Source organism: Crocodylus porosus, unplaced genomic scaffold (assembly GCF_001723895.1).
Source record: "Crocodylus porosus isolate Cpor-Errol unplaced genomic scaffold, CroPor_comp1, whole genome shotgun sequence".
NCBI lineage: Eukaryota > Metazoa > Chordata > Crocodylia > Crocodylidae > Crocodylus > Crocodylus porosus.
Window position 1 is genome coordinate 240,877,678 of NW_017728886.1, and position 18,156 is coordinate 240,895,833.

At 45.8% G+C, this 18,156-nt stretch overlaps 1 protein-coding gene across 1 annotated transcript in view; it reads left to right on the top strand.

The window, feature by feature from the left end:
• The first annotated feature begins 8,724 nt into the window (after positions 1 to 8,724).
• The window catches only part of EMC2 (ER membrane protein complex subunit 2), a 53,366-nt gene continuing 43,934 nt past the window's right edge, over positions 8,725 to 18,156 (top strand). The window contains exon 1 of the mRNA XM_019551892.1: positions 8,725 to 8,832. Coding sequence (XP_019407437.1) covers positions 8,793 to 8,832 — 40 coding nt within the window. The 5' untranslated portion in view covers positions 8,725 to 8,792. The remainder of the gene's footprint in view (positions 8,833 to 18,156) is intronic.

The window sequence follows — 18,156 nt, forward strand, 5'->3', positions numbered from 1 at the left end:
AGGGAAGGGTGCTTGGCTGCGAAAGACCAGCCCAATGCATCCCAGGGCTCAGACAAGGGGAGGCAAGACTCAGGGAACTAGCCCTAGCTTATTGGTGTGTGTGTAACCTAAAGAGGGGGCACAGGCTGTGGGAGCCAAACTCAGTGCACCCATACGTTCATATGTTCACTTGTGGGAGAAGCGTATCTGTTTTTACCTGCAGCCCGAGCTGTGCAGGGGCTGTGGGCTGGGGCAGTGTGCATTGCGTGTTGCAGGGACCCAGATGCCGGAGCAGCTGCCAGCAACGCTGTGACACCTGGGTCGACATGGGAGGACCCCAGCTACAAAGGACCTGCCACAGTGTGGTGGGAGGAGGTGAGGATTGTGTGTAAATTCATTGTGTGTAAAGGTCATTTATAGTGTTTGCAAATAAATATTCAATAACACATGTAAATATTAAGCAATTAATTTATTAGCGCTTCAATGTCTAATTATTGTTTATGCTTCTCTTAACCTATATCACACCTGAGAGATTATCAGTTTGTGGACCCTATAGGCACCCAAGTGACTATCTCTGTACCACCGGTGTTCTTTTTGCATACTGTATATAGAGTTATTTTGGTAGCAATTTGTATCCATTTCTGTTATTTCTTATTCTGTATAAAATTGAATTCTATATAATTATATTTGTAAATAATTATATTGGTGGTTGCAAAGGGTTTGTAAGTGTAAAGGGGGCCCTCCCTTCTGAAAAGCCCCATTTCAGCTCCTAGGAGAGCCAAGTGAGCCATATGCTACTGCGCATCCCAGGATTCCAACACTCGGACGTGGCATGCGGGTCACACGGTGTGCTGATTGTAACAGTGGTGTTTGTGGGGAGGACGACCTTTTTAATTTTATGTAACAGCTCCAGAGAGTTGTATGAGCCTAAAATGGCAGTTAGAAGGAATTGTGAGAGATTTGCTGCCTGATCTCTGTTTTTTAAATTTTCTTTTCTCTGCTCAGGTTGGCATGGGGCATAGGACGGGTAGAAAAAACTGCTTTCTAAACCCTTTATGTGACTTCAACCCTGAAGTGAAGCCAACCATATCCTGAGAAAAACAAAATTCTTTGCATCTTATTGACACCCACCAGGACATACCCACCCTCGACACTCAATGACTCCTACCCTTTACATCAAAACTTCTTTCAAAGGGGCAGTAAGGTTGCAGCACTCTTTGGGCTGAAGATGGTTTCTTGGTATTCCCCCCTGCAGTGATGTCGGTGGGTTCACTGCTAGACAAGTTGTCACAAAATTCTATCAGGACTGTCAGAAGACAAGACTTCTGAGCAAACTCCTTTGTTTTCACCATGGCTTGAGGTGTTGTGATTGGTCATATACTGTTACCACTCCACGGATTTTCAGTGTGGGTGGTATAGATGTGAAAAAGAGCCCAAGGTCACAGCTAGTTCAGTTTAAAAATATCCTTTGTTTCTGTGGCGTTGAGCAACTGCTCTGTGTTTCAGTTTCCTCATTGGTAAAGTTGAGTGAAACATCCACTTTTATAAAAGATACAGCTGGAAAAGTGCTAGGTTCTATTATTATTTCTCTGATACAAATGGTTGCAGTTCCTTTTCAATGAAGTGGAAGTTTTAGTGTGCTAAGAAGGCCCTATTTGATTTGGATTTGGCCTGAATCAGGGACAGTGTTTCGATTTGTTGATTCGGATCACTCTCCCTGATTCAATTCAGCTGAACCCAAATTTGAACATTCGATGCTAATTCGGAGAATCAGGTATTTGGAATAGACACAACTTTACAAGTTTTTTTTATATACCTCAAGGTGCCAGTGTGGCTCGTGGTCACTGCAGTGCTGGGGTGCATGGAGCATCCCACAGGAGTGCACGTGTGTGAGGGGGCAGCCCTTCACATGCTTGGTTGCAAACCCAGAAGTGGACCAAAAATACTTCTGGCCTACTTCTGGGTCTGCCGGGGAGCGTACTGGGGGGCCCCTCACCCCCCCCAGCTCAGTAATTGGCCATGGGGGGACCCCAGGTACCCCCCCAGACCCAGGAGGCACCAGTCACCAAGCAAAGGGGGGGAGGCTGGGGGGGGCCCCAGCATGCACCCTGGCAGACCCAGAAGTAGACCAGAATTGCTTCTGGTCTACTTCCGGGTCTGCTGCCAAGCACACTGGGGAAACCCCTGTACTGCTGTGGGACACTCCATGCGCCCCAGCATCACAGCATTCATGAACCACTTGATACCTAGAGGTATGCAGAAAAAACATTTAAAGCTGTGTCTATGTCTGAATCTCCAAATCTTTCCAAATCTCTCCGATTTAGAGGGTTCTGATTCGATTCAGAGATTAAAGGGTCCTCTGATTCAATTCAGATTTGGAGATTCAGCCACCAAATCAGGCCAAATCTCGAATTGGGGACCAAAGCTTTGCACAGCCCTAGAAGCTATGTCTGTTTATTCCATACCTGAATATTGTTCAGAGACCAAAACAATGTTGGACAAACTACCACCAATATCACCGCAACTACTTTAACTGACTGCGGTTTTCTTGCTTCTCCTGTTTGCCTCTCCCTCATAGTGGAAACCCTGTAGCAGCCACTCTGCCTCTGTATTTTTTAAAAATTACTAAAACTAAAAAATCTTTAAAAAAATTATTTCTCCTCAGAGCCCAATATTTTTCCTTTCAAAAACACCTCAAAATCATTGCAAAGGTAATAAGGCATGGCTGAGTGCAAGGAAAAAAGGTCTTGGAAAGAGAACAAAGTCAAGATAATGAGGATCAGGGGAAATAAAGCTTCATGATTTTATTGACAAAAAGCCTTTTTTGTGAGACAGCAAATGAACAGCTCCAAATGGAAGACAAAAAATGACAATAGCTTCAGGAGGTGGTCTAAAACACCCTGAGAGCTGAATTCAGCTGAGGCACAGCAGTATAATTCCATTAAATTCAATATACTTTCTTTCAAGTCAACAGAAAAACATTTTCTGATGACATAATATTGCAAAGATAAAAAACTGTGCAGCTGGTCTGAGTGCCAGGGAGATGAATGGTATGGAGAGTTTTCTCTCTGGAGCCGTGCTGCAGAGGCTGAGAGAACTCCAAGATTGTTTCATACAAGTGACAAGGATATCCCTGCCGTGGCTTGTGCAGGAGGATGGAAGGACATGAAGGACCTAGTCCTAGTCCTCTAATGCTTCACTTCCATTTTGTTGTTATACATTCAGCATCCTAGTAGTGCTAAGCTACCTGCGTGCAAGGAATGTGCACACTCTGCAAAGTTCTTTTGTTTTTTGACTGCCTCCCTTGTATAAAAGCAGCAAAGCATTGGTCCCACTGCTTGAGGAACCTCTACAACCATGTATGTGGGCCATGGATTTGCTCCTATGAGAGTCACCAGGTGTTTTGCCATTGATTTCAAATGGAAACAGGATTGTGTCTTTATTTCCTTGTCCATGCAATTCAGTCATGATTCTACCCTTACAATCCAGCCTAAGGGACAGAATGGAGTTAAGCTGCCCCAGGATCAGAAAAGAAACCAAACAAAGACCCTTTCCTGCTTTTCCATTGAACCACAGCAGTACTATGTGTTAGCAGTGTTACTAGACCATACTATTCGCTCTCTCCATTATTACTGTGTTGCATGGGCTGGGGTGCTGGAGAGCTTTGTCTCTACCTACTATTTGCTGTGCTGTCTAACTCCTTGTCTATCTGAGCAGATGGAGAAGGAGTTGGACAGCACAGCAGAAAGTAGAAGTAGGAATAGCAATAGGAGAAGTAGGAATAGCAACCCAATAGCAATGTGTGTAGCTCATGAAAGCACCAGTTGTGACTCATCCTGCAGTAATACACATGAGCTCTCAGGCTAAGTGCTGACATTTGGGGAGATTAGGGAGAGGTTAGATTGGGTTAAAAGTGGCCACCCAATCTAATTTAGTTCACCCAGGTGAAGACTTTCCTTGCACTGAGACTCAACTTTACTGATTGGAAATCAACCTAAACTCTTAATCTTACCGAAGTATGGTACACACAGACTGGTTTAAAAACAGCAGAGCCCAGTTTAAGATAGATGTGGATCTATGTACACTCAAATTAATCTAGGTTAGACTGGTACATCAAACTTCTGTACAGATAGTTGTTCAACCCTGGAGCTGGGAAAGCCCAGCTACTGGCCCCAAACCAGGGCTGCGCTGTCCCTACCCACCCCGCTAGCACCAAACTATTTTTAGCAACCCCGACCCTTTGTTCTCTCCCCGCACTCCTGTGGATCAGCCAGTTTCCCCTAAACCCACCATCCTGCAAGCCACTCCAGGTGCCAGTTTTATCAGTGTTTGCTGCTGCTGGGTGCTGATAAAGTAATAATTGGTGGGGGGAAGGGACAGGAAGGATGAGGGGAGGTTCATCAGGGGAGGGCTAGGGGCTAAAAAATAACCCCCTGGTTCCCCACAGGCCCTCCCATGAGCTCCCTTGGTCCTACCAAACCCTCCCGGACCCCAGCAACCCCCCCAGAGGTGCCACCTGCCCCCATCACTCCTGTAGATGCTGCTTGCCTCCTCTCCCCATCGCTTCCATGGATGCCACCTACCCCATGATCCCTCCTGCAGACATTGCCTGGCCCCCTATCACTCTCATGGATCCCACTTGCCCCGATTCCCTTACAGACCCCTTGTTCTCCCCCCAAGACTGCTTGTCCCCCCATCCTGACTTATCTTAGATTAGGTAGTCATTTTAAAGGTGATCTTCCCTCCCCACTAACTGTCCAAATGACTGCACTTAGTCTCAGCAGCAATCAACAGGATGTCAGTCAATATAATGAATTGAAGTAGCCTGGAAAAAACAACTTACAGTATTGTCTGTCCAGCTTATTTCTGCAACTTTTTAATAGATACTTATATTTCACCAGTGTAAACAACATTTAATGAAGAACCAGGCACTACTTTGCTGAGCATTGTACAGTATGGATAAAGAAATAGATTGTGCTGTAAAGAACTCTCAGGTGAAAGGATTTCATGATTTTAGTTATTTACAGAAGTGTACAAAAAGTATGATTTTGGATTGTAATCTTTAAGTTGCTATTTACTTACCTGACAAATATATATTAAAAATGAAACACTTATCATACATAATTGATTCAAAAGCTTGATCCTTTATTATGTAGTAAAAAAATTACTGTTGTCTTTTAAATCTATGCCTCTAGATGCTCAATACATATTACCTCCTTGGTACCTAGGGATGCAGAAAGTAACGTTTAGCCTCCTTAAGACTTGTTATTACTGTTACCCTAGTAAAATAACTTAGTCTCTACATGTCAACAGCTGGGCACCCCTGCAGTTTGTACTTATGCGTAGTGGTTTCAAAAAATGTCTGCATAAAAGGTCTATTTTTGTCCATTTGTAAGGTAAAAAAAGGGAATTCAGAAATAGTAAAGCTAATGTGAATTAGAAATATTTCATACTTTTGAAATTTGAAATGTATTACAGTTTACCTTATTAAACAATAAAACAAAACCGTCTCAAAATTTTTCATGAAATTTTTACTTGATATTTTCCCATTTACACAAAATATGCACAATTTTGATGTTTCACAGTCATGGGACTGCAATTCCTAATGAATAGGCAATCTTCTGTTCTCATTAGCTAGTATTTTTTAATGAAAATCAGCACTTATAATTAGCATCATGATGTAAGTTAATGTAGTGGTGTTTGTACTTGTTGCATGATTAAAGCAGGCTTTTGTTGAGTACTTAAATAATAGAAAAATGAGTTCATCTTCAAAAGATATAAGTTTTCAGTTAGCTCAGATACAAATCAAGGTCAGGTCACAATAACATTTATATTCATCACATTTTTCAATGACAGTGGCTGCCTCCCTCCTTTTTATATCACAGCTGTTTCTTTTACCATCTTTCAATTTACCATCTCATCCGCATTAGAGTCACCATTATTAATTAATACAGAAGAAGATTGCACTAGAAAACCAAAGCAGTTGCCAAATCTTAATAGGTCATAAGCATGTAGTGCTTATAGTGGAACACCTCAGGGTCTGTATGTATGGATGCCCATTTTATAATTAGGTGAGCCATACTTGAATTCTATATCTCACTCATCAGTATGTGTTACTTCTTTGAACTGTAATTCAAATTGAATTACTACTGTTCTGACTGCTAAACCAATGCTTTTTATTGCTAACTAGAAGCATTTATAAGGAAAAATAGTAATACACTATTTTGATCAAGAAATTCATTTTTCATTTATTTTCATCTGGCAACTTTTAAAATTGCCTGTGGTACCTACAAAAAGCCTAAAGTGAAATTAATAAAATATTTAATTGTCAAACACAACAGCAGTTTTGTTACATTTAGCATTGTTGCTAAGTAGTTAAGATTAATGTCTTATCTTTGCTCTGTGGTCTAGACTCCAGAAGAAGTGGCATAAAAGCAACATACAGCAGAAGGATAAAAAAAACCTAGATGTAATGACATTAGCATTTTTCAAACAATATTTTAAACAATTTCCATTCAGAAAGTAAATTGAGATAACTGATAGAAATGCTCAGCATTACTGAACAATTGTTTAATCACGGGTTTAATTTCTAGGAAAAAGTGCTTAGTACATAAAACATATGTTTGTGCTTTCAACAACCATAACAATGGTATTTCCTATAACTGGTTATTGCATCAATAATGACATAGGTTTTCTCTTTCATAGTAAAAACATAGGGGTATAAAGGAAGGGTAATGTTAATTTTCCAGCTTTGCCAAATACTTTTTGTGTGATCTATCCAAGTCAGTTAGGGCTAAGCACCTCAAATTGTGATCCAAAATAACAGGAATAGAGAGGTAACTAGAACTAACCAATAAGAAAATACTGAGGAAATGGGTATTTCTTAAAAACTGCCCCTCTCCAGGGCAGAGGCACCTTCCTCAAGGCTGCATGAATATCCCTCCAGCCCAGAACTTGTGAAAATAGGAACCTATGTCCTATCTTTTAAAGAACTGACCAGGGGTTGTTCTTTTTTTAAAAAATCTTAACCAGAGGCGCAGCTGGTATTGTCTTGATCCTTGTTTTTACTGTAGCCTAGCAGTTAGAGCACTCAAGCAGGACACAGGAGATCCAGCTTCATTTCCTTCTCTGAGTGGTTTCACACATACCAGCCCCAGGAAAGTTCCCAAGCCACTAAGGTCTTCTGGAGTCAAATGGGAGGGGACACTTTACCACTCCTTGGATCTGCGCTCCAGTTCAGAACACAAATTCAAAATTCATTGGACCACTAGGTTTTGATTACAGGTTAGGTCAGGGGTGGGCAATTATTTGGGCCTGCAGGCCACATAGGAAGTTTTGCTGAGCTCTCACAGGCTGGGTCAGCACCCCCACTTCCCCACACAGCTCACTCAAACTCCCTATGTGGGATGGGGCGAAGGGTGGGTAGGCGGGCTGGTGGGGAGCAGTGTTTGGGAGCGGGATGAGCGGGCAAGGCCAGGATCACAGGACAGGGTCTCAGGATGGTCACAGTGCAGGACTCCCCGCATGTGCCTGCAAAACTGGTGCTCTGCCCCAGCCCCAGCCCTGTGATCCCAGGATCTCCATGGAGATTGGCTGGGAGCGACATGGGCAGAATGCCCAGGCAGGCGGGGAGCTGCATTCAGGGCCAGGATTGTGGGGAGGTGCTAGCAGGGGCTGGGACCAGGCAGAGCTGTAATCTTTGCCCTGCACCACCCTGCCTGCAGGACCCGTGCTAGCTCCAGGGGCGTGCAGGGAGCGGATTGTAACTCTGCCCAGGGCCCCGGCCCCGCACTGTCGCTGCTGCAAGATCCTGGGTCTCCCTGGCCTCACCACCCATCTTGCTCCCGCATGCTGCTCCCTGCCAGTCCGCAGCCCCAGCCCAGGCGCCCAGCCACATGCTCTGCCCACACGGGTCCTGCCTCTGAGCTGCCCAGAAATGGAGTCCAGCTGCCATGCTGCCCTGGCCTTGCTGCAAGCTGGGCGGCAGAGCTGGTCGCACATGCCACAGCTGGCGCTGCCCCTTGCACCTGGGGCAAGAGGGACTGAGGGACCCGCTGCAGGCTAGGTAAAAATCTTTCTGCAGGCCCATGAATGACACGTGCCTCCAGCGGCTGGGGGAGCTCCCACAGGCACCAGCAGCAGGGCATGGGGGAGGGGTGGTGAGGCCTGGTCATGGACCACCCGCTGCCTGCTGGCGGTGGGGGGCACACACACCTGCACCCGCTGCGTGTGGCCAGTATGCAGGCCCATGGGCCGTAGCTTGCCCACACCTGCGTTCGGTCTTCTAAGCACCTAATTGCTCCTTGGACTTCGTAGGGAATTGCATTTCAGCGCAGAAAACAATTTGCACCGACACTGGGAGGCCACTGAGGTAGGCAGAGGTGGTCAGGCCTGTTACTGGGAGACTAAGTAAGAGGGAGAGATGGGGACGGAGCACAAGCTTTGATGAACACCAGCCGGCTGCCCCCAGCGCTGCGTGCGGAGGCGCCGCGCAGGAGACAAGCCCGGGGAGGGCGGGTCCCACGGGCTGGCTCAGATGAGGACACCGGAGCCCGCGGGAAGGGAAACGAAGCAGCTGTCCTTGCCGCGGCCGCAAGCCAGCGCACAGCCCGCCCCGGCGCCACTACGGGGAGCACGAGCCCGGGGCGGGCCGCCGCTGGACTGACATCGCCGCGGGGGAGGGGCTCCTCACAGCCCCGCCCCCTGCCGGCGGTGACGACACGGCACACGCAGGCCGCGCTCTCCCTCTCCTCCAATGAGGGCTGCCGTGGCCGCTCGCGCGGGTGACGCCAGGGGGCGGGGCAGGCGGCAAGATGGCGAAGGTCTCGGAGATGTACGATGTCACTTGGGAAGGTAACAGCGGCGCCCGCCCCTCGCGACCCGTCCCCTCCCCGCGCCTTGGCGCGCGTCCCCGAGGCGAGGTGCGAGCCTCCCCGCCTTCTCCTGCAGCGCTGCCGAGACGGGGGTTTCTCGGGGTGACCCCTCTTACCGGGCCGAGCGCGGCCCTCCCGCGTCAGGAGCTGGCCTGGCTTGATCCCGGCTCGGTACCCGCTCCAGTGACGGATGTTGCCCCAAGACGTACTCGCCTCGCGCGGTCTCTGGATCGGCTCAGCTGCGCCGGCTGTTTTACACTACCATGCGTCTATGGCATGAACTTCTTGGGCTGGTGCTCCTCGCTTTATCGGATGCCAAAGCTGTGCTGTGGGTGTGTTGCACACACGTGTGGTTAGTCTGTACAGTCCAGATCTACCCCACCTTCTACCTGACTTAAGACTAGCACTATATGTCTCTGATTCAAAGGTTGCCAGGTGTGATATTAGTAGCGTAGCGCCCTCCAATGCCACTGGTACCAAAACTGATGTGCTCCTGGTCGTATACACGCCCTCCAAACCTCTCCAGAGACCACTTTGTTTCTGTTCCTGATTGTGACATCTTTGCAGACCGCACTACTCATGATAATTTCTTCCCAAACTGCGTTACGCGTTCTCTTAGTTGCAATGTTTCAAGCATTCATAACTACAGTTCACACTGTTATGAAACCTGCAAGGTGTCTGGGCTTGGTGCTGACAAATGCAAACTTCATTCTCCCCTCCCCCCAGCTGTGCAGAAATGTATGACTCCCAGTAAACTGGGATTAGTCTACATATAGCCAGTAATTCACATAATTTAGTGATATAGTTTTTCACACAGTCTTGCTGGGCAGGGGAGACGCATCCTGTGTGTCAGTATATCTTATTTTGTTTGGTGAGAATGTATACGTCATGTTTGCAAGAAGAACAATTTTGCCAGTATAAACTGCAGCTACTTGGGGGCTGGGGGTGTTGAGATAAGTATGATAATAAACCCTTTTTACTGTGCACAAGGTCTCAGAAATGGCCAAACAGCTTTAACTCAAACCACCGAATGCGTCCCCTCTTTGCGACCAAGTGATGCTTCCCCTCTCTGCGGCATTGGTCAGGCCGCAGCTGGAGTACTGCATCCAGTTTTGGGCACCACACTTCGGGAGGGAAGTAGATGGCCTGGAGAGGGTTCAGAGGAGAGGCGCACAGAAAAAACCTTGTGTGGGAGACCTGAAAAAACCTTGTGTGGGAGACCTGAGCCCCTTCAGCCTCCACAAGAGGAGGCTGAGAGGTGATCTCGTGGCCACCTACAAACTCATCAGGGGGACCAAGCAAGGAATAGAGGATACAGTGTTTACTAGGGTGCCTGTCTGGGTAACTAGAAATAATGGCCACAAACTGAAAGAGATTAAATTCAGATTGGACAGTAGGAAAAAATTCTTTACAGTGAGGGTTGCCAAAATATGGAATAAGTTTCCAAGGGAGGTGGTGCTGTCCCCTTCCTTGGATGTGTTTAAAAGGAGATTGGACAGACACCTGGCTGGGATCATCAGACCCCAGCACTCATTCCTGCCCAGGGCAGGGGGTCAGACTTGATCATCTAATAGGTCCTTTCCGACCCTAACTTCTATGAAATAAAAGAAAAAGAGATGAAATGTTTCAGTCCACCAAAAAAAACAAAAAACAAAATGAAGAAACTAATACCAGGATATTATTTGTCAGTCTGATAAGAACTGAGAATTATGTGGAAACTTCAGAAGCTCCAACCTGAATTAGGAGTGTAAGTTCGAAAGGGGCAATGCTTCTAAGTTTAAGTGAACATTTCATCTTGTATGTTTGTATCTTCTAGGACCAAGGTTCACTCTTTTTAATAGAAAATGCATGTACAATAATACTTTGGACATTTTCATTTAGCCTTGCAACTTCTTATCTAGAAATTCACCAGAAGCAATATGTCCTATTTAGGCCAGAACTAAGCTTGAGTTGTCATTAAAGTCTGTTGTTCTGGCTTGAGAAGTAAGAGCTAAAGCTGAGTTGGACAACAAACAAGATGATGTGCAGTAGTTAAGATTATGCATTGGCAGACACCATACACTCTTGGTAAATCATTTTTTTTACCTTTGTTAAGAGTAGGATGCTCCAAAGAAATAATGCTGACTTTCCTGATGCAAACAATTTAAAAAGAAGACATAAAGGAAGTGTTCCTTGAACATAGGGGTCTGTTCATTTTTGCTTGGCTTGCTTTTAGATTGCAGGGAAGGGGAAGAAATGTAGGAAAAGGAGAGATGCTGTAACTTTCCTGCACTAACTTGTGTGAGAGGCAAGGATTTCTTAGGGTGGTATCTTGGACCAACTGTATGGTAGCCTTAGACAAGCTTTCAAATGCAAGGCATTCATCACATTTGTGTGTGGCGCCTGTGTTCTACCTTCTTTACTGTTACTTGTTGGTTGAGGATTCAAACTGAATTGCTGGTATTTTGTTAGGTTGTTAAAGGAATGCTTATCAACCTGAAACTGCTGTATTCACTGAAATCCAAGATAACTTTTAATTTAAGATGACTCCCCATTAATTAGGTAAATAGAGTAATTTGTTACAATTTTCTGTGCATAGAATCTAATTATTGGAGGGATGTTTTAAATTCACATTCCTCCCCACCTCCCCTGAACCCCCCCCTCTGTATCAGAGAAAACAAGGGGGTGGCCAGACACCTGTCCCTTTCTCCTCCCCCACCATGCCTATGCCTGCCTTCCGTCCTTGGTGCCTGCCTGCCGCCTGCCTCCCTGCTGCTTGCCCCAGTATGCCTGTGTCACCCCCCTGCCATGTGTCCCCTGTGCCTGTCTCCCCACCCCAGTGACCTGCCTCATGTCTCTTGCCCACTTGCTAGCATTCTGCAGTGGCTTTGGGTGCAGAGCAATCAGCAACAGCCCTGGCGTAGCCCAGCAAGAACCAGCAGCTCTGGTTGGGGCTGGAGCCAGACTTAGAGCTGAAGGTGAGTGGCTTGGGGAGAGGTAGGGGGGAGGTGCAGGCTGTGTGGTCTCCCTTGCGCTTCCCCCTCCTCCACCCCACCGTGTGGTCTCCCCCAGGTACCCACACCTCTACTGGGTGATCTCCCCCTTGTCTGCCACACTGTGTTCCCTTCCCTACCATATTAGTCACCCCGACCTGGGGCAGGTGGCTACTGTGCCTCTGGACCCAGCCCCAAGCCCAAAACAGGCTATGACAGGTGCCTGCCCCAGCTGGTACTCAAAACTAAAGACATGGCTCCCCCCATATTGATTGTGGGGACAGGGGACTTTGTCTTAGATTCCAGTGAGTGTGGTACATTCCTATAAGAAAAGTTTATGTCTACATTAATACAAGTTACACCTAAGATTACGTGGGTTTGATTTATGCAAATTTGCTGTCATGCAATGTCCCTTGTATACCTGAAATTCATTATATGCAAGGTAAATTTGCATATATGTGACTGGTATAGGCATGCCCTGCTCTCCCCCAAGCAGGTAAGTCTGAGTTTGTGAGGGGAGGGGAAAGGGCCAGGAGCAGAGGGGAGGGGTGAAAGAAGGGCAAAAGGCCACGGGGCCAGACCCCACTTACCCGCCCCTGGAGAGCCTGGTGCCGCTGCCGGCCTAAGTCTGCAGTGGCCACTGGCCCCAGCCTGCTCTTGTCCGGCTGCAGGTGGCTGCTCACCCCTGCTGCAGCTGCTCTGGGAGCAGCCAATGTAAGCAACTTGCAGATGCTGGGCTGTGCTGTGCCCAAAACTCCCCGGGGCTCTGCTTTCCCTGGGCCACTATGCCCTGAACCACCCAGTGTGGTGCAGCCCAGCAGCTGCAAGCAAGTGGCATGCACCGCTCCCAGGGCTGCAGCGGGGGCGGACAGCTGCCTGCAGCTGGATGAGAGCAGGCTGGGACTGGCGGCCGCTGGAGACTTGGCAGCCCCGCTCACCCCCCACCATGAGTGCTGGGAAGAACCTGGTGCAACCTACTCTTGTCTGGCTGCAGGCAGCTTCCTGCCCCTGCTGCAGCCCTGGGAGCAGCCAACGCCATCTGCTTGCAGCTACTGGGCTCTGCCATGCTGTGGGGTTCGGGGCACAGTGCCCTGGGGGAAGCGAAGCCCCGTGGAGTTTGGGGGATGGTGTAGCTTAGTGGCTGCAAGTAGGCAGCATCTGCTGCTCCCAGGGCTGCAGCAAGAGCGGGCAGCCACCTGCAGTGGGGTGATAGCAGGCTGGGGATGGTGGCTGCTGCAGGCTTGGGCTGGCAGAGCACCAGGCTCTTCCTGGCACTTGGGTTGGGGTGAGTGGGACTGCCACCCACTCTGAGCACCATGAAGAGGCTGGTGCTGCCCCTGCTGCACTGCACCCCTCTCCCTGTCCCTTCCCTAGCCCCAGCCTCACTCCCTCCCTGTCTCCTTCATTGCCCTGGGAATGCATCCCTATCTGTTTCATTGTAAATTGGTTTCGCTTTATGTGAATTTGATTTATGCACTGTTCCCTGGGAATGCATCTACTGCATAAATCAAGGGAAACCTGTAATTGAAAGGTGAAAGAGTTGAATCTTTATAGTTCATTTAATACTTTCGACATCACATTGTATACCTCTGATTTTACTGTTTTATTTATAACCAGTCACATTCCCACTAGCATGATGCAACTATTTAAATGCATCAGCGGCGGTGGAGCAGAAATTGAACAGGCAGCAGGAAGGCAGTTGCACACAGGGAAGGGGAAAATGTGAAGACATACATTGATAGTGTTCCTCATAGACCCAGCCAGAAGGCCTTGCTAATTATCAATATAGGAGTGTCTTACAAAAGTCTTTAAGGTAAAATGTCATGTCATGCTTTTGAAGTAGTGCGCTATCAGAAAGTGAAATGAAATTTTAAAAAGGCCAAGTTGATAGATTTCTTATAAATAAAAACACTAGTACGTTATGTAGACAAGAATTCAGGAAAAAAATCCTTAAACTATAAAAACAAACATGCTTGCATTTGCCTTGAAAGAATTTTGGTGTCAGGCACTTTAACTCCTCCCTTGTAAAAATAAACAAACAAAACCCTCCCCCAAAAACAACTACCCACCCCCACCAAACCCCCGCCCCCCACACACGAAAACCAACAACTACTCTTGGGCCCTTCCAACAAAATAGCAACGTGGATATTTTGCTGAGGAGAGGGATACCAGTGCTTAAGGAAACTTATGTTAAGTTGCTTGGTTTTTTTCCCTCAGGTCTTCATGCCTTGCCTTTCAAGTGAAACAATAATAAAGCACTAAACAAAGACATGTTTGTTTTCCAGTTATTAAATTGCCAGTAGTACACCACAGGAAGAGAAGCACGGTGTTTGTATGGGGCTGGTAGCCTACCTTGGGAGGATGTTATGAGTATGATTCATTAGACATTTATTTGTAGCTTGCATCTAGAATATTGCAGAAACAGCTTCTCTGTTGCAATTGAGGAGTAGGATGCTCAAACTATTTTAACTCTTGGGCTTTGTTCATAAGTCTGTACGGTATTCTCATCCCTCCTCTCTGGGATTTGCCTTCACCTTTGGTTCAAAAGGACCATGATTGTTCATTGTCCAAAGTATTTGTCCATTGGAGCATGAAAAAGGAGTGGGAGTAGAAAAGGAGCTTGTCATATTTAATTGATTTCTAAATTGATATATTTCAGTCTTCCCTTCAAGTTAAGCCCATGGTTTGTAACAGTGAATATTGTTTTCTGTGCTGGTAGCTGAGTGAGAATGCTGGAAATGCTGGAGGAAAGCAAGGCCCAGAGAAGGTCTGGTATGGTAGTGAGTGATGGGAGTGACGGGGGGTGGAGAAGGAGAAGGAGGGTGTATGTTCGCATGCTCTCTCTCGCGCCTGCTCTCGCGCGCTCTCTCTCTCTCTCTCTCTCTCTCTCTCTCTGTATTAGGGTAGATTTACTTAAAATAACAAAAGCTTGTTTCATTCTGTACAGGGTGTAAAGTAAAGGCAGTGAAAAATGAGCAAATTCCTGCAGTCTGTTGTAAAAAGGTTCTAGTTGGACTACTTCTTTCCATGCTGTTCTTCCATTGTCCTACGTGTGTGCTCTAATGATGGCCTATGATTTATGTGAAGGGTGTCAAACTCATTTGGTCCCATATGGCAGATGTAGACCATTGGACTTCTTGTGGGGTAGATGACCTACAAGTGGTGGTGGTGGTAGTGCTAACCCTGGGGCTGTCAGAAGCACTTCATCACCACGACTCCAGAAGCCAGGGGTTTGGCACTGTCACCGTTCATCTCTGTCCCCCTCCCTCCACTCCCCTCTTCCCTAATGTCACATTTAGTTGCCAGCAGTGACAAAAAATCCTCACTTTTCACTTGGGGAAGTGCGTAGGGAAGGGGCAGCAATGTTCATCCCTTGTGTTCTGGAGCTTTGCTATTACAGTGGCTCTGAAAGTGGTGCCAACAAGCCCTGCAAGCCTGATCTGGCCTGTGGAGGTGTCTCATCCCCCTCCCATGGGAGGTTGTTCACCTCAAGGTGATTTCTGTGTGGATAGGATAGAGGCCTTGCAGTATGTTCAGGTTGTGCTGTGAACAGGACATTTCAGAAAAGAAGACTTGAAAGTGATTGTGATGTTGTTACTCCTGCCTTCACCCTCCTCCCACTATTTGAGTGTGCTTTTAATTGGGTTGTAAGCTCTTTGGGGCAGGATCTTTTTGTGTGTCTTCAGCAGTAGAAAAATGGGCTTCCAATCCTTAATAGGGTTGTAGGATGCTAATGTCATATGCTATATTGGGTATTTAGCATAAAGTTCCATAGATAACTTAGTTTTTAAATTTTATTTGCAGATTAGATAAGTCAGTGACTGTATTTCTATGTTAGCCTGGCATTTAACATAATATGAATTTGAACTGGAGAAAATAGAATACAAAACAGGGAAACATGGATATTTCAAGGAGAAGAAGTGTAATTTGTATATAGCCCTGAAGCTGCATCTGTCTGGAGCAGTTTTGTTAATACATTACACAATAACTGCATATTCTTCCTGGTTCTTCTCAGTTGATACCTATCATTTTATCCCCATTTACTTTAATCCGTCTAACATTTCTTGTGTAAGTTAAGGATAGAACTTTAAATACATTCCTGATGTATTTTCATTAATATGGTTACACCAGAGTCACATTTAGTTTATGAAGGAAGAAAAAAATACTTTGTAAAGTCATCTCCGGAACTGGCTTTGTGCAGTGGGAATTGGGCTGTGTGACTGACATAACTTGAACCACAAACACTGGGGAGACATTAGAGCAACTGAAACCAAATAAAGTTAGTTGGTTTCATGTGAAAGCTCACACATCAGGTCAGGATTAGATTCTCCAGCTTCACTCGCACAAGAATAGCATTACTAACATCTCGGACCCAGCTAAAAGTAATGACTTTTTTGGTTAATAGTACACACACGTTTGGAGAATTTTTAATGTTGTTTTTGGGGAAATTTTCTTTCCAGTCAATATTTGTCCTGCAGTGGATCCCAAAGCCAAGAAAATGACAACATACTCCCTAAAACTGGCCTCCACAGGAAAGGCAAATTGAAGTACATACTGCAAGATTTCAAATGAATCTCTCTGCAGTTTCCATCATCTGGCACCAGTTTTTAGGTCACTAATAGCAAATTGCTTTACCATTTACTAGGAGTAAAATCGCTTCACTTAAGCAACTATTGCTTTTTCCTCCCTTTATCTTCTACAGTAAGGTAATTGTAGCAAAGATTTTATACTATGTTTCAGAGCTTAGTGAGGATTGTTAGTAAACAAGAAACAAATTAAACACAGTAGATAACAGACTTGCTTCTTGCAAATTCAAATGCAAGGAAACTTTATAATGAAGTAAGAGCCCTAAATTAATTCTAAAAAGGATAGTCTGCAAACTGAATTTCTAATTAGTGACATTAATAATTTTCAGAAAGTTCCACTTCACTTACTAAAGATGAAATTATAGCTCTTGTGTGTTGGTTAATAAAATGAATTAATTTCTGTCTATAAAGTATTTAGCTCCCTATTTAATTCACTGTTATAATTCTCCGCATATGTTGTTAAAAGTCTGTAAATATTATCTTCCAAGAACTGTTTCAATTTGGTTCTAAGTGGTCTTTGTTTTTCATTATAATTGTAGGATAGTGTTCAGTTTACTTGTATTCTGTTTACCAATTTAGATGACTATAAAACTGGGATTACCACAGAGAAGAGTGAAATACTGGAGCATCAGTTTAGGTCACTGTGATCGTTGAGGGATTCTAGTTGGGGGTAGCAGTAACCAGTGGACAAAGCACTGGGTTGGTTTGGTTAGATAACAGGTTTTTTTCCAGCTCAGGGAAGAGAGAAACTGCATGAAAGACACTTGCTCTGCCACTACTAACACTGTACGTTTAAGTAAATTGATTTAATGCTTGCCATTTTTCACGGGAGGGAGAAATAGGAAAATATCTTTCTAAAGGTCATTGAGGAGACCAGTAAATGGAAAGTACTTGAAAAATGGGTGCTGGGCAGTCAGTAAGTGTACGATTCTTGCTGCTTCACTGTGCAACTACAGTTAACAACTATACCTAATAACATAACCATAGAAAATATGCATGCTAACTGTTGGATAATAGCTTAGCAGCAATGGTCTTAATTTCTTCTTTTGCTTTTATTAATGTCAGGGATATATATTAACCCAAGAGAACTAAAATAGTATGAAAATTTAAAATGTACTGGTTACTGCTTTGATATCCAAAAGAAGTGAATTAAAACTGTAGTAAAAGTAGAGTAAGAACAAACTATTCCTTTGGGGTATCCAGTAAGTTTCATTTTTCTTTTACCTTCTAGACACAAGCTCTCCAGGCTAAAGACTATCTGAATTTCATAGTTTCTAGGGTCGGAAGGGACCTGAGCAGTCCATCGAGTCCGACCCCCTGCCATGGCAGGAAAGAGTACTGGGGTCAAACAACCCCAGCAAGGTGTTCATCTAGCCTCCTCTTAAAGACCCCCAGGGTAGGAGCCTGCACCACTTCTCTTGGATGTTGGTTCCAGATCCTAGCCGCCCTGACCACGAAGTAGCGTCTCCTGATGTCTAATCTGAATCTACCCTCTGCCAGCTTGTGACCGTTATTCCTGGTCACTCCTGGTAGCACTCGGGGGAACAGAGACTTCCCCAATGCCTGCTGGTCCCCCCTGACTAGTTTGTATCAGGCCACTAGATCCCCCCTCAGCCTTCTCTTGTGGAGGCTGAACAGGTTCAGGTCCCGTAACCTCTCCTTGTAGGGCCTGTCCTGCTGCCCCCTGATCATGCGAGTGGCCCTCCTCTGGACCCTCTCCATGTTGTCCACATCCCTCTTGAAGTG